General features: G+C 53.6%; 6 protein-coding genes across 6 annotated transcripts; 1 reads left to right on the top strand and 5 right to left on the bottom strand.

Moving 5' to 3' along the window:
• Positions 1-144: 144 nt before the first annotated feature.
• On the bottom strand, positions 145-8,046 carry QC763_502090 (Type I Iterative PKS). The gene is made up of 5 exons (XM_062912803.1): positions 7,685-8,046; positions 7,480-7,624; positions 7,159-7,427; positions 673-7,093; positions 145-615 (listed from the first exon to the last, which is right to left on the bottom strand). Exons 1-5 carry the CDS (start codon positions 7,868-7,870, stop codon positions 455-457), a joined length of 7,182 nt encoding a protein of 2,393 aa, XP_062763834.1. The 5' UTR covers positions 7,871-8,046; the 3' UTR covers positions 145-454.
• A 115-nt stretch (positions 8,047-8,161) lies between these two features.
• QC763_502100 (uncharacterized protein) lies at positions 8,162-9,353 on the top strand (the record flags this gene model as incomplete). The annotated part of the gene is made up of 2 exons (XM_062912804.1): positions 8,162-8,480; positions 8,548-9,353. The coding sequence occupies 2 exons, from the start codon at positions 8,162-8,164 to the stop codon at positions 9,234-9,236; spliced, it is 1,008 nt and encodes a 335-aa protein (XP_062763833.1). The 3' UTR covers positions 9,237-9,353.
• Positions 9,354-9,681: 328 nt separating this feature from the next.
• Positions 9,682-11,912, bottom strand: QC763_502105 (uncharacterized protein). Its single transcript, XM_062912805.1, has 4 exons — positions 11,708-11,912; positions 11,134-11,654; positions 10,566-11,073; positions 9,682-10,495 (listed from the first exon to the last, which is right to left on the bottom strand). Exons 2-4 carry the CDS (start codon positions 11,275-11,277, stop codon positions 9,714-9,716), a joined length of 1,434 nt encoding a protein of 477 aa, XP_062763832.1. The 5' UTR covers positions 11,278-11,654; positions 11,708-11,912; the 3' UTR covers positions 9,682-9,713.
• Positions 11,913-12,998: 1,086 nt separating this feature from the next.
• Positions 12,999-14,153, bottom strand: QC763_502110 (uncharacterized protein; the record flags this gene model as incomplete). Its single annotated transcript, XM_062912806.1, has 1 exon — positions 12,999-14,153. One exon carries the CDS (start codon positions 14,151-14,153, stop codon positions 12,999-13,001), a length of 1,155 nt encoding a protein of 384 aa, XP_062763831.1.
• Positions 14,154-14,554: 401 nt separating this feature from the next.
• Positions 14,555-15,391, bottom strand: QC763_502120 (uncharacterized protein). Its single transcript, XM_062912807.1, has 2 exons — positions 15,021-15,391; positions 14,555-14,964 (listed from the first exon to the last, which is right to left on the bottom strand). The coding sequence occupies exons 1-2, from the start codon at positions 15,130-15,132 to the stop codon at positions 14,627-14,629; spliced, it is 450 nt and encodes a 149-aa protein (XP_062763830.1). The 5' UTR covers positions 15,133-15,391; the 3' UTR covers positions 14,555-14,626.
• A 206-nt stretch (positions 15,392-15,597) lies between these two features.
• QC763_502125 (uncharacterized protein) lies at positions 15,598-16,288 on the bottom strand (the record flags this gene model as incomplete). Its single annotated transcript, XM_062912808.1, has 2 exons — positions 15,598-16,151; positions 16,213-16,288. 2 exons carry the CDS (start codon positions 16,286-16,288, stop codon positions 15,598-15,600), a joined length of 630 nt encoding a protein of 209 aa, XP_062763829.1.
• Positions 16,289-16,596: the final 308 nt, after the last annotated feature.

The following is a 16,596-nucleotide window of genomic DNA, read 5'->3' as shown; positions in this document are numbered from 1 at the left end:
CTGATATTGACTCAATAGTTAACCATGGTTCCTGCAATACAGATTACACTGCTCCACATCATCAGTTCTTTGGTACCACTGCAAGAAGCTCGTATCATGCTGGCCAGTCAGCAACATGGCTTCTGGCAACAACTTCATTATATCCGAGGATCCATATCTCAGAATGCCAGGCTCACTTGATTCTGACTTCAAGAGCTGGGAGGGGTAAAGCTGTTTTGGGCCAAAGAGGCAGGTGATGACGCAGGTGAGTTCGGCACTTCCGTGTTGATTCTCAAATCATAGGATGTCTGAGCCTGGTGGTTGAACCTTGAAAGGTTGGGTGGCGTTTGGGACAATTCAAGATGCGTATCCGCTATCTATGAACTATTATCGTCTATCACCAACACCTATTTCCCCCTGGTACTTCCCTGGTAACTAATTTTGTAAGTGATCTCCTCTACCTCTCCACAATCTATCAGACAGCCTCAGCATCCAACTTGACCAGCCCACTCTTCGTCACAATCTTGACTGCAAGCTCGGCCACGGGCGTCGAACTCAACAACTCAAACACAGAAATATCACTCTGCATCTCCCTCAAACACAAGTTCCTGATCTCAACCGCTTTGAGCGAGTCCACTGTGCCCATGTCAGTATCCCGATTAAACATTTCACACGTCGACGTTGGGCACGTACCTCCAAATTCCGGCAAGGGCTTCTGCGCATCAACCTCGCCCACCTCAACCCCAATCGCAACAGCAATCTGCAACTTGATGTACTCCTCCACCGCAGCAGCCGCCTCACCGACACTCGACGCTCGACTCAACACCTCCCCGATCTTCTCCGTCTTCCCCCCTGCTTGACCCCCGCTCTTGTCCGACTTCACGACCCGCAGCTCAAACTTCTTGTCTTTTGCGAAGCCAGTACCGTTCTCATCCCGGATGAGGGAGTCACCTAGTCCGAGGACGAGCTGTGCAGGGATGTTGCCACCGTCGGCGGTGCTCCCTCTCATGATGGACTTGAGCACGACGCGGAGTTCGTCGAGTGTGGTCTGGAGTCCGTTCCAGCCGTGTTGGTAGCGGTGGAGGTAGCCTTCCAAATCACCGAATTCACCTGCCTCGGTGAAGTGAGAGGAGTCAGCTACCAACCCGACGTCAACACTTGTCGCGGCAATCCGAAGATGGGTTCGAGCCCAGAGGGCTAGGGCATCCTCGAACGTGTTGCCTGAGGCGTAGTTTGCTTGGGCGGTGTTGCCTATCACACCGGTAATTGACGACAGCAAGATAAAGAACGGCTGCTCATCTGGCCAGAGTTGAGCAAGGAGGTTCCGGGAGCCGGCCGACTTGGGAGCAAATGCGCGGGACCACTTGGTATGGGTCATGTTATCGAAGATGCCATCTTCCAGAACCATGGCGCACTGGATCACACCAGCAATTTTGTGCTTGGCGCTTCGGAGGTGGGAGAAGACCTTGGAGACAGAGGTGGAGTTGGTGACGTCGCAAGCGAAGGCCTCGGCTGTGATGCCGTGGGAACGGAGGCGGGCAAGGTCGGATTGGTTCTTCGTACCGCCCGAGCGGGAGAGGAAGATGAGGTGCTTGGCTCCTTGCGCGATCATCATGTCGGCGATGTTGAGACCTAAAGCTCCGAGACCGCCGGCGATAATGTAGGTTGCGGAGGGGTCGAGTTGGAGTTCAGGGGCTGGGGCGGGAGGGATGAGGACTGAGGGGCTCCCTTGGAGGGACAGTACAACTTTCCCGTGAGCTTGTGTTGTGGCGGTTTGCAGTGCTTGAGAAGCATCGCTGGCGGAGAAGACGGTGGTAGGTGTGATGGGCCTGATGGTGTTGGTTGAGAGGATGTCAAAGGTTTGTTGGAACAGGCTCTTGACGATGTGAGGCTTTGCCTGAGCCACGCTGTCCATGATGACACGAACGATGGATACATTCTTCTTGCCGAATGGAGAGCTGATGCCGCCGGTAGACTCGCTGCTTCTGAGATCGATGAAGACCCCAAAATCACCAAGCGTGGCCAGGGATGCCGAAACAGCAGCATCTGCCTCGTGCGCGAGCACAACATCGACACCACGACCCCCTGTCTCGTTGCCAATAGCGGGAATAAAGTTCAGCAACCCAGCATCAAATATGCGCGTCACGGGTAAGCCGTGCTGTTCCACAAGGATGGCTTTCTCCCCCTTGGAGCTGACCAAAGCAAAGACGACAGCTCCAAGGTGTTGAGCGATCTGAATGGCTGCTTGTCCTGGAGCGCTGGCAGCAGAGTGGATGAGCACCGTCTGACCTTTGTCCAATCTTGCGACATGAGACAAGGCATACAAAGCAGTAATGAATGCGCTTGGCAATGCCGCGGTCTTCTCTGAAGGAATGCTATCCGGAACGGGGGCCACCAAACTGACATCCTGACGAATGTGAGTTCTGCACCCATGTCCCTTCAAGACAGCAACACGCTGGCCAACAACGAGCGAGTTTACTCCGCCTCCGAGACGAGATACCACACCAACTGCATCCACGCACCTATCGAGTACAGTAATGGAGTCATCGTCAACAGTGCCAGTCAGCGAGAAGGTGTTGCCACTGCTCAGCCCAACGAACTCGACGTGAACCTCCACCTCAGTCATACCAAGCGGTAGTGATGCCTCCTCGTCCTCAACCCAGACAATCTTCTTCTCAGCCCCTACGACAATCGGCTTCAGCGGCTTACCGCCCTTGAGAGGTCCAAGGACAGGCTGCTTTGTCCCATCAGCAAGCTGCAAATCCCCGTCAAATCCGATATCGGCCACAGCACGAGGGATGTGAACTTTGCCTTCGAACTCGGCATATTCCATCTCGGCCCCCTCCAAAAGAGAAGCCCGCCACACGAAGGCGATAAGCTCGGCACTTGAGAGCGTCGTGCTGTCGAAGCCAGTGGAGAGATCGAGATGGGGCAAGGATGCGAGGGTATACTCATTGCGCAAGACACGAAGCAAGCCTTGAGCTGCGGCGAACTCTACGCCTCCTGCCCATGATTGTAGGACACCGCCATGCGTCAGCCAGAAGAGATGGTCCACGGAGGAGATGAGTGACTTGAAGCTTGTGAACTCGTTTTCGTTCCATGAGTAGATGAAGGGTTTATCGGACTCGAGTAGGGAGATAACGTGTTTGCTGGTGAGGTCGAGGGTGCTGAGGTCAGACAAGGTGATGGTGTTGATGTCGTTGATGCCACTAGCAGAGAGCACTGTTGTGATATTGGAGGCCAACGCTGAAGTTTGCTTGGAAGTGGGAGATGGAAGAAGAAGACAGACTTCTAGCGGAACTGTGGCTTCTTCAGCAGCAAATGCAAACACCACCGCTGCATCGCCATTCCCTTGGAGGTGGAGAGACGACTGGTGCCCCTCTGAGCTAAAGGCCTCAACATTTTTCTCGCCAATGAGAACGATATGAGATTGCGGAAGGAGAGCCAGCTTCTGCAGCTCCGTGGAGAAGTCGGGGTAGCTGTCGGTTCCAATCACCAAGACCAAGTCGTAACCCTTGCTTGACGCGGGCGGTTCGGCGTCGCCAGAGATGTCCCACAGATCGACAGGCTCAGCATTCGGAACTAATGCACGGAGTTGTTCCACACCAGAGGCAGAGGTTGACACAGCTTTGACACTCTGGAAGCCCTCACGGCTGCGGACACGACGCCACACATCGCCCACAATCTCCGAGGTGACGGGACATTGTCCCCTCGCGACAACCAAGACCTCCCCAATAGCCTTCTTGCGCTGCAAGAGATCAAACCAAGCGGACAGCTGAGCTGGTAATGACGCATCAGTCGACACACCCACAAGCTGTTCGCTTGTCTTGATGAAGTCGGTATCCTGACTCCAAGTGACACGAGCGCACTTTTTCTTCAAGGTGCCCTCCTGGGAGCCGGAAATTCCAGCATCATCAGCAGATGTGACCTGGCGAAGAGCAAATCCGTTGATGACCATCTTTGGCCCAGACCACCTCTCGTCCGAAATCACCAGATCCCCCACCAGTTCGCGGCCACCTCCGCTCTTTCTCGTCAGCTGGCCGTACCCTAGGAACTTTGACCCGGCGCCGTGGGGTTGCTCGCTGGCAACGAACATGTCGTCTATGCTGTACGGCACTGCAGCCTCGTCGATGGGACGGCCGTCGTTGAAGCCTGCCAGCAACAAATGGAAGATTGCGTCCATTGTCGCGGGGTGCATGACGTGGGGGTACTCAAAGCTCATGGGCATGACGGAGGCAGTGTCTGGGATGATGACCTCGCCGTGGGCGGCGTGTTGGGCTGGGACTGCAAACAGCGAAGTGACGTTGCGGAATAGGGGCCCGTATTCCATGCCGATTGTCTCGAGCTGGTCGTAGAACTCGTCAACGTCGATTTCTTCGGCGCCAGAGTCGGAGAAGAGCTGCTTGTATCTGGCCGTGTGCAGGGTCCAGGGGTCAACAGCTGTACCTGCGTCTTCTACCTCGCTTGAGCCGCTGGCGTCGTACTCGAGGGAGATTGTACCATGGCAGTGACAAGTCCAAGAATCCCCGGTGGTGGAGTAGATTGTGAAGCCGAACTTGCCGGGGATGTTAGGGTCAGGATGAAGGCTGAGAGATGTTTCGACTGCGGGTTCATCTGCTGCTGTGACGACGAGGCCGCGCTCAAAGCGGATGTTGCTGTAGCGGAAGCCGTGGACATTTTTTGTTGGGTCGGAGACTTGGAGGGCACCTTCCAACGCCATGACAAGCATCCCTGCGCCGGGGTAGAGGACTGTTCCGGTGATCTTGTGGTCTTCTATCCAGGGGTTCTCCGTGATACGGAGGTGATTGCGCCATTTGGGCTCCATGCTGTTTTGCATGTCAACCGGGACGCCCAGAAAGTCAGTTCTGGGGAATCTGGGGGAGCGGTTGGACTTCGTGATGTAGGCCTCGTGCCAGAAGCGGCGGGAGTGGTTCCAAGGGTAGGCGGGCAGGTCAGTCAAGGCTTTGTGCTGGAGTTTTGTGTCGGGAAGGTCGAAGGAGTCGACCATTGCAGAGAGCTCAACCGTGTGGCCGAGAGCCCAGAGCTGAGCAGCAGCAGAGAGTGATGTTTCTCTTGCGTCTTTGCCACGGAGGAGCAGTGACATGTAGGGTGTCTCTTTGATGGCTTCCGAGTTGCTCGCTGCCATGATCTGGCCGACAGGCCCCTGCAGTGCGGAGTGAGGGCCGATCTCGAGGATGCCGCCCCAGCGAACGGGGACTGGTCTTCCACGGCCAGTGGTGGATGCCACAGTGTGGGCGAGAAGGGCTGATAACGCTGCCGAGAACTCGACAGGGGAGGTCAAGTTGGCAACCCAGTATTGAGCACTGAGCTCTTTTGGTGAAACGATCTTTCCAGTCAGCGAGGAGTACATGACTGTCTTGTTGGCGTCAGCCCCTTCGGCAGTGGTATCAATGTGGCCAATACGCTCGAGATAGCCTTGAGCAACGGCGCGCATGTGAGGAGAATGGTATGCTGTCTTCACTTTCAGTGTCCGCGCAAATTTGCCATCAGCCGAAATCAGCTTCTCAAGGGTATGGATGGCATTAAGATCACCCGACAGAGTAACACTGGACGGGCTGTTGATGCAAGCAATGACCGCAGACTGTGCTGGGACCTTTTTCAAATATTCGTTAGCTTCTTCACGGGAAAGGCCAGCGGCCAACATTGCTCCTTGTCTGGTAACCGTTGCAGAGCTGAGACCCCTGACGTAGGCAATTTTGACGGCATCAGCGTGGTTGATGTAACCCGCGGCGTAGGCAGCGCCGATTTCACCACTCGAATGTCCAACTGTGGCCCGAGGCTTGATCCCCCAAGACCGAAGCAAATCGACGAGGGCGACCTGGAGGACAGTGCAGAGCGTCTGGCTGTACTCAGATAACTGCATCTTGGAACCAGCGGTCTTGGTGAGCTCCTCGACCGCATCCCAGGCGCAGCCGAGATTGGCCAGATAGACTTGTGAGGTTTGGACACTCTTGTCAAAGACTGGGTTGCCGAGGAGTTCCTGTCCCATGGCTGACCATTGGGCTCCTTGTCCTGTGAACACCCAGACCAGGTTGTTGTCCTGTCGGGCTGAGCGCTTAATTTTTGGAAGCCCTTTAGAAAGCTTCTCTGTCAGCTCCGATAAAGTTGAAGCAACGGCAAAGCTCCTGAAGTCGAGGTGAGATCTTCGGGAAGCCAAAGTGTACGACAGGTTGCTGAGATAGTGGGAATCCTTTTTGGCAGAATGAGCGGCACCAAGTGCCTTTGCGTAAACATCAGCCAGGCGAGGGATGCCAGCCTGGTCCTTGGAGCTAAACAGGAATAGCCGCGGCGTGTCGGCTACTGGGTGATGTCCATTAGCATAAGCACCATCACGTTCCCAGACGATGGTGTTGTGGTTTCCTGCCAACCCACGCTCGGCAAGATAGTGGTGAGCGTCATCAAGAATTGCGTGGGCGTTGGCGCCGCCAAATCCGAACGAATTCACGCTGATCCGGCGTTGCCCAGGGGTAGGCCACTTTGCTCTCTCCTGTGGCAACGCCAAATTCCACTCTTTGAGTTTCAACTTGGGGTTGATGGTCTCAACGCCATATGTCGGAACGAGCATGCCATTTTCCAGGCAAGCAATAGCCTTGAAGACGCCTGCCAGACCAGAGCAGCCTTCCGTGTGGCCCACGCTGGGCTTGATGCTACCAATGTAGAGAGGGCCAAGGCCAGCCTCATTCCGAGCCACGCCGAATGTTGTGGCTAAGGCTTCAAGCTCTATCGGGTCGCCAACCGGTGTGCCTGTGCCGTGGCACTCAAAGTACTGGGTGTCTGTGAGAGGGAGACCGGCCGCAGCGTAAGTGTCTCTGATCAATTCAGCTTGAGCGACCGAGCTCGGTTGTGTGATACTTGGTGTCTTGCCGTCGGCGTTCGCACCAGTACCGCGGATGACAGCCCGGATGGTGTCACCGTCTCGAATAGCGTCAGAGAGGCGCTTGACGATGAGGGAGCCAATACCCTCGCCACGACCATAACCGTTCGCTCGGTCATCGAAGGTGTGTGATATCCCTTCAGGGCTGAGCATGTGCATCGCTGAGAGCTGATGCATGGTGTTGGGGACAAGGAGAAGGTTTACCCCAGCAACAAGTGCCTATCAGCAAGGTCAGAACATCATACCACGGTGAGGGACTGAAGTTGGACAGAGATTCAACGTACCGAATCTGTCTCCTTCGTCCTCAGCGACTGGCATGCGAGGTGCAGCGCATACAGACTGGACGAGCAAGCGGTGTCCAGAGTAAGGCTAGGCCCTTTGAGCCCAAAGAACCACGATACACGATTGGCTGTCATAGCCTCGCTCGTTGCTGACGCAGCATTGTGACCAATGTCATGTATGTCGTGGAGTGAGAGCATCTCGTAGTCGTTTGTCATGCAACCCACATAACAGCCTGTCCGTGAGTTCATGAGGTTCTCCACTGGTATTCCAGCTGCGGGTAGATGTCAGCATCATGTTGGCCCCTTGGCACAAAGGAAACTCACCATTCTCGATGCTCTCATAGCTGACTTCAAGAAGCAGTCTCTTCATGGGGTCCATTGCTGCCGCTTCTTTGGCAGTGGTAGAAAAGAAGGGCGCATCAAAGTGGGCTACGTCTTGCTTGAGAAAGTACCCATGTTTGACGGCAATCTGGTTACCAAATCAGTCAACACGTACCGCCAACGTACTTTTCTTCAGGGATTAACTTACACCTCCTTTCCTGTCTGGGTCAGGATGGTGCCAGACATCAGCATTCCACCTCTCAGCAGGTATCTTGCCATGACCAGTCTTGCGGTTGCTGATCATGTCCCACAGGGTCCCCAAGGACGAGACCTCTCCAGCGAGACGGCATGCAGCGCCAATGATGGCGATGGGCTCTTGCTGACTGTTATCCATTGCTGCGGGCTGAAGCTTTTTCTGTTTGTCTTCTGATACCTGCTCTATCTCTGTCGGATCCTGGTCATTCAAGACGGACCATGGGGAGACAACGAAGCCGTTTTGTAAAGTCTTGCTCCCATCACGAAGGCATATCGAGACAGTACTGTGCGACTCTGTGTGAAAAGTGATCGTCAGTCCACCCGTCTGTAAGTGTTACGGACCGAGTTGATGCAGTGTTATCGCGAGTGAGGCTTGGCTGTCCGACGTTAAGTCCGGGTGGCTGTGTGACGGAGAGGGCCAAATGGGGTAATGGGCAGCAGGTGCGCAGAGCCTGCAAGCGAGCATTCCTCGACGGGCTATCTGTATGCATGTTCCCCATTCAGTCAGCCCTGTTCATATTTCTTTTCAGTCTCTGTTGTTTACTTTCCAACGTTCAACTTGAACGGTTTGCTGCATTTCCTTGGTGTATCATTCTTACCAACCTTTACCATGCGTGTGTTGTGTCTCCACGGAGTAGGCAGCTCGGGGAAGATGTTGGAGACCCAGCTCCGGCCATTTCTCAAGGCAGTCGATCCAAGCTTTGACTTTGTCTTTGTGGATGGGCCATTCCCTTGCGAGCGAGGTCCTGGTAAGTGCCTCAGATCAACCACAAGTACTTGAATTTAGTAGCGGAAAACTAACATCGCAATCAACAGGCATGGCCGCCTTCGATGGTCCTTTCTTCTCCCACACGGCTGGGTACTCGCCAGAACAAATGATCGAAGCCCATGAGCACCTCGACAGGACAATTGACGACCTCGGTCCCTTTGATGGCATCCTCGGCTTCAGCCAAGGCGGTGCCCTCGCCCTCTCCTACCTTCACAGAAAGCAAACGCAGAATGAACTCCGCCCTTTCAAGTTCGCCTTGATCATGTCGTCTGTCATCCCCTGCTCCGCCGATGTCGGTGTCTGTGAGGAGGTTATCCAAAGTCTCTGCGATCAAACGGATCCTTCAGCAGTCGATCAGGACCAGCGTGTCTTTGTCGAGCTTCTCGATCGCACTGTGGGAGAGGCCAGAAAAAACAATGCCCTCTTGCCGGATATTGACCCTAGCATCTATGAGGCCGGGGGTGAACCGTCATTAGCGCCAAGGATTATGCACCCTTCGTTCGTCAAGCAGAAGATCTGGATCCCGACTGTTCATGTCGCGGGAAAAAAGGACTACAGCTTCATGAGGGCCATGTCGGACGTGGCGTATGCTGTTTGTGAACCCAAGCTGGCGAAGAAGATGGTGCACAGCGGTGGCCACCAGCCACCACAGAAGCCGAGCGAGGTGAAGGAGGTGATCAGGGCTTTGGACTGGGCTATTGGGATGAGCGATCGTTTTGCGCACTGGAATCTTTAGTCGGGGGGGTTGGTCCTGTATAAACACTTCTTTTATGTAAAGCTTTGGACAGGAGACAGATAGCCAGAGGATTTTGCGTTAGATATAACCTAGACATGTAGATGATGTAGAGTTACAAGATCAAGAATTAGTCTTAGATGTTGGATATTCTTTGGGCCCTTGGATGACCTTGTCATATAACGTACCTCGGTTGTGACGCTCCCTGAAGCTGTTCTGACACCTGAGCCTTTCTCAATCCCGTCGAGATTCTCTATGATTCGCAGCATTTTAGCTCGTGCAAGAATTTGACAAGAACATGACGTGATTTGTTCATTATTTTTCAGGCAACCAACTGAAAACTCAGCGGAAGGTGCGGTGTTTTGGGAAAGAACCAACCACCCACCAGGCAGAGCGGGACAAAGATGCTGGTCGGCTACCGGTCAACAACAACAACACATTTCCATCGCAGCAAGACCGCGTCGTTGATAGGTATCTGCTCTAATACCTATTATTTACACTGTTCACAAACGAACTATCCTGTCTTCCACGCAACAAGACCTGCAAGGCGTTGACCTTGTTCCTCGCCTCCGCCAGCAGCGTCAAGTGTCCCTTCCGAATGCCCGGGCGTGTCTTCAACCTCGCGATTATCTGCGCAAAGTCGTCTATCTGGACCATCACAAGACAGCCAAGCACCTCGACTTGCTCCTTGAGACTTTCGATCTGGTACGTCGAGAACCTCAAGTCCGCCACTCCCCCACCATCTTTCTCCGAGCCCCGGGCTCGCTTGAGGTCTGCATAACATACTGCCAATCGTTGGCACATTGTGCTCGTGTATTTTGCAGACATGGCCAAGAGCATGTTGATTTCCCGTGCCTCAACACAGCGCTCGCAATCAAGAATGTCAGTGCATTGTGTGAGTGCATCGCGGAAGTCGCCCAACAAGACATCCATCCGAACACGGTCACGGTCTCCTGCTGCCGCTTTTGTACCCAGCTCCTCAAGGAGACATGCTGCGAGCTGGAGACAACCACACGAGCCGCTCGTCGCGGATAACTCGGCCATATTCGCCATCTGTGTATCTTCGGCAGTCAGTGGGGTGGCAGGATTGTGGCTCGATGGGCATGATGACAATGGTGATAGATGCCTGAGCGTTTCCTGGTGGTTGGAAGCATTCTTGTTGGATGGATTTCTTTCAGGAATTGAGGCCGAGGCCTCGAACAGGACCATGTGATCCGGGAAGTTCACAAGAGCCGGAGTTGTAGGTGCTGATTGTTTGAGGGCTGCACAGATCGGTCAGAACTTTTATGCTAACGACGAGGCGATGGCAGACAAGACGAAGGAACAACTCACCATCGAAATAATTGTCATTCCCACTATCCACAGTGCCAAAGTTCAGCATGTCGGTATTGAAATGGTGGAAATCGTCCACCCTTCCCGGGATCGAGGGAAACTCTGACTCCAAAATGCCGTTGGTGTCCAACCAGTCGTCCAGTCTGTCATTACTGCCTTGTTCTTCACCAGAGTGCAGTGAGATGGGAGTAGCCAGACCATGACCGCCAAACTCTTGGTACCAGTAACTATTACTCTTCATCTCTTGATCCAAAAGTTGCGGGTCGACTCCTGGCGCTGACCCGTCTCCCTCTTCAGATGTTCCACGTTTGCTGAACTTTAGACCCTGATCCTGCTCATTCGACGGCTTTGAATCTGACTTTGACTTTTGGGACTGGGTGCTGGTGCCAGTGTTGTCACCGCCAGTTCCGGCTCGGTTCTTCCGTCGTGGCTCACGCGGAGGGTACCTGCATTGGGTTCCTACAGCCTGGCATCGATTACAACCCGAGGGCTGACCACTGCATCGAACCTGCATAACTCTGTGAGCCTCAATACTTCATCGGGATCGACAGAGGGGTGCTCCACATACTTTTCTCGACCTGCAAAACTCGCAGGAGATATGAGGTTTCTCTCGACTGTTTCGGCTCAGTGCCGATGATAGATCTTTGTTCTCCACAAACTTTAACGGTGTCTGTTGCCGAACATCATGCGCTACGTTTAATGTTCCAAACATTGTTTGGTTTGCTGAGGTATAGGTCTGGCACCGGGAAATTTAGTAGGCTGGCACGCTGATCACTTTCCAGGAATTGACAACACCCAGCAACAGCCATGCATGTGGATGGGAGACTCTCAAGCTATTATACCATACAACATGACGATCAACAATACTGCAGGCATACGGGGCCTGCCCGCATGTACGTTGTCCCAGGTCCAGGACCCCCACAGCCATCATCGCGGGTCCAAGTCGGTCGCACACCTCCCGGCTTTGTGCATCCCTACCTTTAGCTGTCGCCACGAGGGACGGGAACGGCCTGTCACCACCTCAGCCCTGGGAATCGTACTGTACATTGAGAATCCACCATTCGATCTTGTCGATCGTTGGGTACCAGCCTGCAAGGGTCAATCCTATGTGCCTTAAAGTACCAGCATGCATGCCTGCCTACCTAGCTATGCATCCACGTAGGACAGTTATACTCGGGGGGCCGGGATCTGGGTATTTGAAACACAATGGCTTCATTAGGTCCCATAGTACGAACGCGCGAATGAGCCCACAAACAGCCGGGAAAACAAATTCTCGGTCGCACTGCAGTCTATACACCAAATATCAGCTTCCGAGTTTGGGTGAGGTGGTCAGCACCAAATGTGGAAGTGGACGGTGTTATCCGGACCCGGACCAAGGAGGCTGAGCAGATTAAATGCAGCAATTACGACTGCGTTGTTACCGTTGATTTGAGACATACGGCCCACCACTGGGAAGGTTACACCACCGCTGCCCGGAGTTTGAAAGATTCATCTACAGCCGCTGACCAGATACCAAGAAACGCTTTTCCATGTGCCGGCGGAGAAATGAGCTTGGATCTGCAGTTTAAGACCGAAGTGGAAGCTGATTCAGGAGCAAAACTTACCGCTCATCACAGGGAGATGTTCAAGACGTGCAGCAGTGCGAGGAGGTGCAAGCAACCTGAAATGCGAGAAGTACGAGGTGTGGCGTGCCTGACATCTGTCAACCCAGAAATTAGAAGCAGCAGGTGTTGTCCCACTCGCACTATCTACATACCGTTTTTGGTAACCTCGGTGGGCTCTTGACTCAATCTGTACACCGAACACCCCTTGCCGGAACCCCGAGTCATTACGAAACTTGGGCGGAGTTTAGTTGATTTAGACTTTGGGAACGCCTCAACCAGTCGAGGCTCTCAAGATGCAGCCAAGTCAAACGTACAACCGTTGACTAGCATGCTTGTCTATTTTATTGTTTAGCATATGGCACACCGCCCGGAAGCTTTGTCACCGCTAGTTTGAGGCTTACATTCTTTGAAGGAGGCATATGGCACGGTCAGAGAGTCACGATGCATATGTTGACCTCGAACAACCAAAACACACAAAGGTTGTTCTAAGTCGGAGCATGTGGATTTTACTGGGTCATGACCCGAGCTATCCATACGGATATGCTGCAGCACGCGGTCTTTGGGCTCACAGATAACCCATCCCAACCATCACAAGCGGCCACACGACCACGAGGCTATTCGCAACTTCACTGTAATATGGCATAGTCTGTTTCGGGTTGAGCTGTGCCAGATTCCTGGATCCATAATACCGCCGAAAGTCAGCGGTTTGTACAGCAGCGGCGTACGTCCGTTCCCAGCACTGAATACAGATTTCAGCGATACACTCTGACTGGCTACCCAGCTATGAAGGGTCAAGCCTCTGTGTACATGCAGTCTGACGATCAAGGGTCTACTCCGTAGCCTTGTGATCATCCCCCCAGTTCCCAGCCATCCGTCTTCTCACTTTTTCCACGTCATCCAATCCAGCCTCAACAGCAGCTTCATAAGCCAGCCTATAGACACCGATATTCTCTGAGAAGAGCGACCGTTTGTCACACCAATGGGTCAGGTTCCGAATCCTTTCACTGCTCACCCATTGGCTCCAGCCAAAGACGAGTCCACAATTATGCCCAGAAACCGCTTCTGGCAGCTCGTCTTGAGCTAGACCGAACCTCGCTCCGTGTCCGAATCCATACTCCTGCGCTAAGGCGGCGCCTACTTCGCGCAATGTCTCATATCTCCTCCCAGAAATGTTGAAGACTTTGCCAGCGATTCTCCGTCTACGATCATCGTCCGGTAGAGCCGCCGTCGCCAGGGCCACGTACCCTTCACCGCAGTCATCAACGTGAACTCCATGCATGATCGTCCCCTCATCTGACGTGAAGTCCAGGGTTCGACTCCTGATATCATCTTTCCCGAAGGCACCAGCAAATGCCGCGGCATAATCGAACGCAGCGCCGTAGTAGCTCCCGCTGTATCCAAAGACAGGTGTAGCCCTCACCACGGCAGCCGTAAAGTTGGATCCTTCGGCACCGGCCACCTCAAGAACGCGCAACGCGGCGTCCATCCGGCCGCGGATGATGGGGTGAGACTGAAGCGGTGAGTCCTCCGAATGCGGCGTGAGGCTCTTTTCACCGTGTAATCCTGTCGTGCCGTAGTCTTTACAGCCGGACGACCAGAGGACGAAGGGGCGAACCCCGTGGAAGGCGGACTCCGAGGCCAAGTCCTGGATGAACGCCAAGAGGTCAGACCAGTGGGCTGCTTCGGTGGCTCTGGAGGGTTCGGTGCAGGTGACGATTATGTCCCAGACAGGGCTGTGGGACAAGACAGTCGTGCGGACCATGTCGGGTTCGGAGAGAGAGCCGATGATGGGGATGACTTCGTTCATTGCCAGTTGGTGGGCGGCTGATTCGCGGCGGATGAGGCCGTGGACTCGAAAGGAGGTTGGTGGAGCGTTGGTTCGTAGAAAGGCGCTGCAAATGGCAGTTCCAAGGTAGCCATTTGCGCCGATGACAAGGACGTTTAGGAACTTGGTTGAAACTGGTGCTGCTGACGGGTTGGTCATGACGCCGAATTTGGTGTTGGTTCGTCGAAGGTGGATGGTTGAGTAAGTTAATTGTGAACCAAGGGAGATCGGGGCGGCTTATTAAATGGGAGATGTCAAAGATGGCATTATCATGGGCTGACAAATTCGGAACCATCTATTTTGTTGATGCTACCTATGACCAACTGGTATACATGGTGGAGTGTCCAAGCCGTGAAGCGTCGGCCAAGCACATGAAACTTGCCTAAAAGGGGGAACCCCAAGGTGGCTGTGCAAAACCTTAACGGGACGTCCCTCGTCGTATGGATCACAAAGACGTGGGGAAGATGAGATCTCGCATGTCCCACGGCTTTCTCCCCATTCGCCTGATTGGAATAAATCTCGGTCCAAAATCTCACCGCCCGAGATCACTGCTATGACTAAACCAACCAACATACCACATGCAATGCAAGGTAAATTGATGCTATCGATGGCACATCCTGCGTGTCCCTTTCCTAATGCGAACCAGCTGCCTCCTCCGCAGCATGCTTCGCAGCCCCCTCGGGATCATGAGCAACAGCCTCCACCTCGATCCTCATCCCTTCCAAGCCCAACTTATTCACCCCAATCGCCGTCATAATAGGCTGATGATCCGGCATCCACGTCCTCAGGTTGCGAACCAACGCCTCAACCGCTTCGTCGTCAATGATGGTAAGATACACACGGATTTTGTACACTTGGCACCACCCCTTTCCGCCAGCGGTGCGAAGGGCTAGATCGACATTCTTGAACGCCTGGTCGAACTCGTCGGACAAACTCTTGTGGACTTCGCTTGTTTCGGGGTTCCAGCCGCCTGTTTTGTTGCTGATTAGTTGGTGAAGAGGGTAGACCAGATCTGAGCAATCGTACCTTGACCAGAGCACTCAATTTGGTCTCCGATACGCACAGCCTGGCTGTACCAAAGCTCCTGGCGCTTCTCTTCGCCAAATCCTTTGTAGCAAAAACACGGAAGGTGGGACATTTTGTGGGAATTTTGTGTGGAAGACGGAGTAGTGTGTGAGGAGGATTTGGAGGGATGCAAACCTCAGCCGTAAGTAAAGATCAGGATCTTGTTATTATTCTTTCCAGCAGAAATGACGGAGGGGTTGTGTGTCTCAGAGTGACAAGCGGGTGGTGTAACTCGAGCTCGGAAGCTGGCCGCTTTTGGCACGGGCCGGGTCGGATTCAGTTGGAATGGCAGATAACCCAAGCGCAAACGTCATTGTCGGAGTGATGTTTAGTAATTGTTGGCATATGCACATCAGCATGGGGAAATTTGATCGGGATGATGTTGACCAAGTTCAGCGTTATAGTTATGTCTTGGACAGAGTGGCAGGTGGTGCAGCTTGGTACTTGTGACAAACACAAATTGGAGTGCTGTAGGAAGAATTGATGATTTCTATGTACAGTATATGTCTATCTAAAACAGCCTTACCCCAAAGCTGGCCTAAGTGCTCAATGTTTCAAGCTTTTGGTCTCTTCTCCTTGGAATGAGCGCTGGATAATCGAACACGTCCTTCTCAGGCTTCAGCGTCCGATTAAACTCATTGTAGACATACCCAGCACCAACAAGACAGACCACCGTGGCGACAAGCAACCCCCCCAAGAACGAATACACTGGTTCCACCCCACTGAACGATCGCCCATCCACCCCTTCAACAGGCGCTCGCTGAAGTAATTTTAACCCAAGCAACGCAGCACCGCCGATCAGACAGGACAAAATCATCCTGGAATTGAGCACCGATGCGGCCTTCACAATCCACGACGACGACCCCGCACCACCAGCAGACTCTGCAACAGGCCTACCCCCACCCGTGTGCGTCTTGCTCTTGGCATGGCGATACCCAGCGAGCTCCCCAACCCTAAACTTTTGCATCGTCGTTGTCGCATCATCGCCATGCCCAGCGTAGTCGTACGGCTCGCTTGCGTCAGTGCCGGCGCATTCGAGAAGGACGTCAATGCCGCCAGGGTGGTCGGCTGCGAATGAGGTCAGGTCGTAGACTGCACTTCTTGTTAGCCGTAGGTAGGCAAGGGGGGAAAAAGAAGAGATATTTTGACTTGCCGTATCCATGAACTGCCACCCAGAGGTCTTTGGCTGTGTTGTGCGTCTGGAGGTGTGCGCTGGTGATTTGTGTCATGTTGGCAATGCGGGGATCGACGATATGCTGTGCAGCGCCTAGGCTTGGAAGGGTAAAATAGGGAAATGATTTGTTTGCTTACTACATAGGTATCAACGGCATTTGCGGTCTGAATCCACGGGGCAATGGACTGCGGTTATTGACAGGTACGGTGATGTCGCTCTGAGCCACACTGGGTTGTCGCACAGCATTGCAACACCTGCACACTCGGAGCGTGCCAAAAGCGGACAAGAAACGAAGGTCCGAATCTGTATTTGTCACTTCCCCGAGCAGATCCAAAGTTTCACACCACATTCCGATGAATTCGC

This window comes from Podospora pseudopauciseta (genome assembly GCF_035222475.1).
Source record: "Podospora pseudopauciseta strain CBS 411.78 chromosome 5 map unlocalized CBS411.78m_5.2, whole genome shotgun sequence".
Taxonomy (NCBI): Eukaryota; Fungi; Ascomycota; class Sordariomycetes; order Sordariales; family Podosporaceae; genus Podospora; species Podospora pseudopauciseta.
Note: the sequence above shows the minus strand (reverse complement) of the source record. Positions and strands in the feature narration are given on the sequence as shown.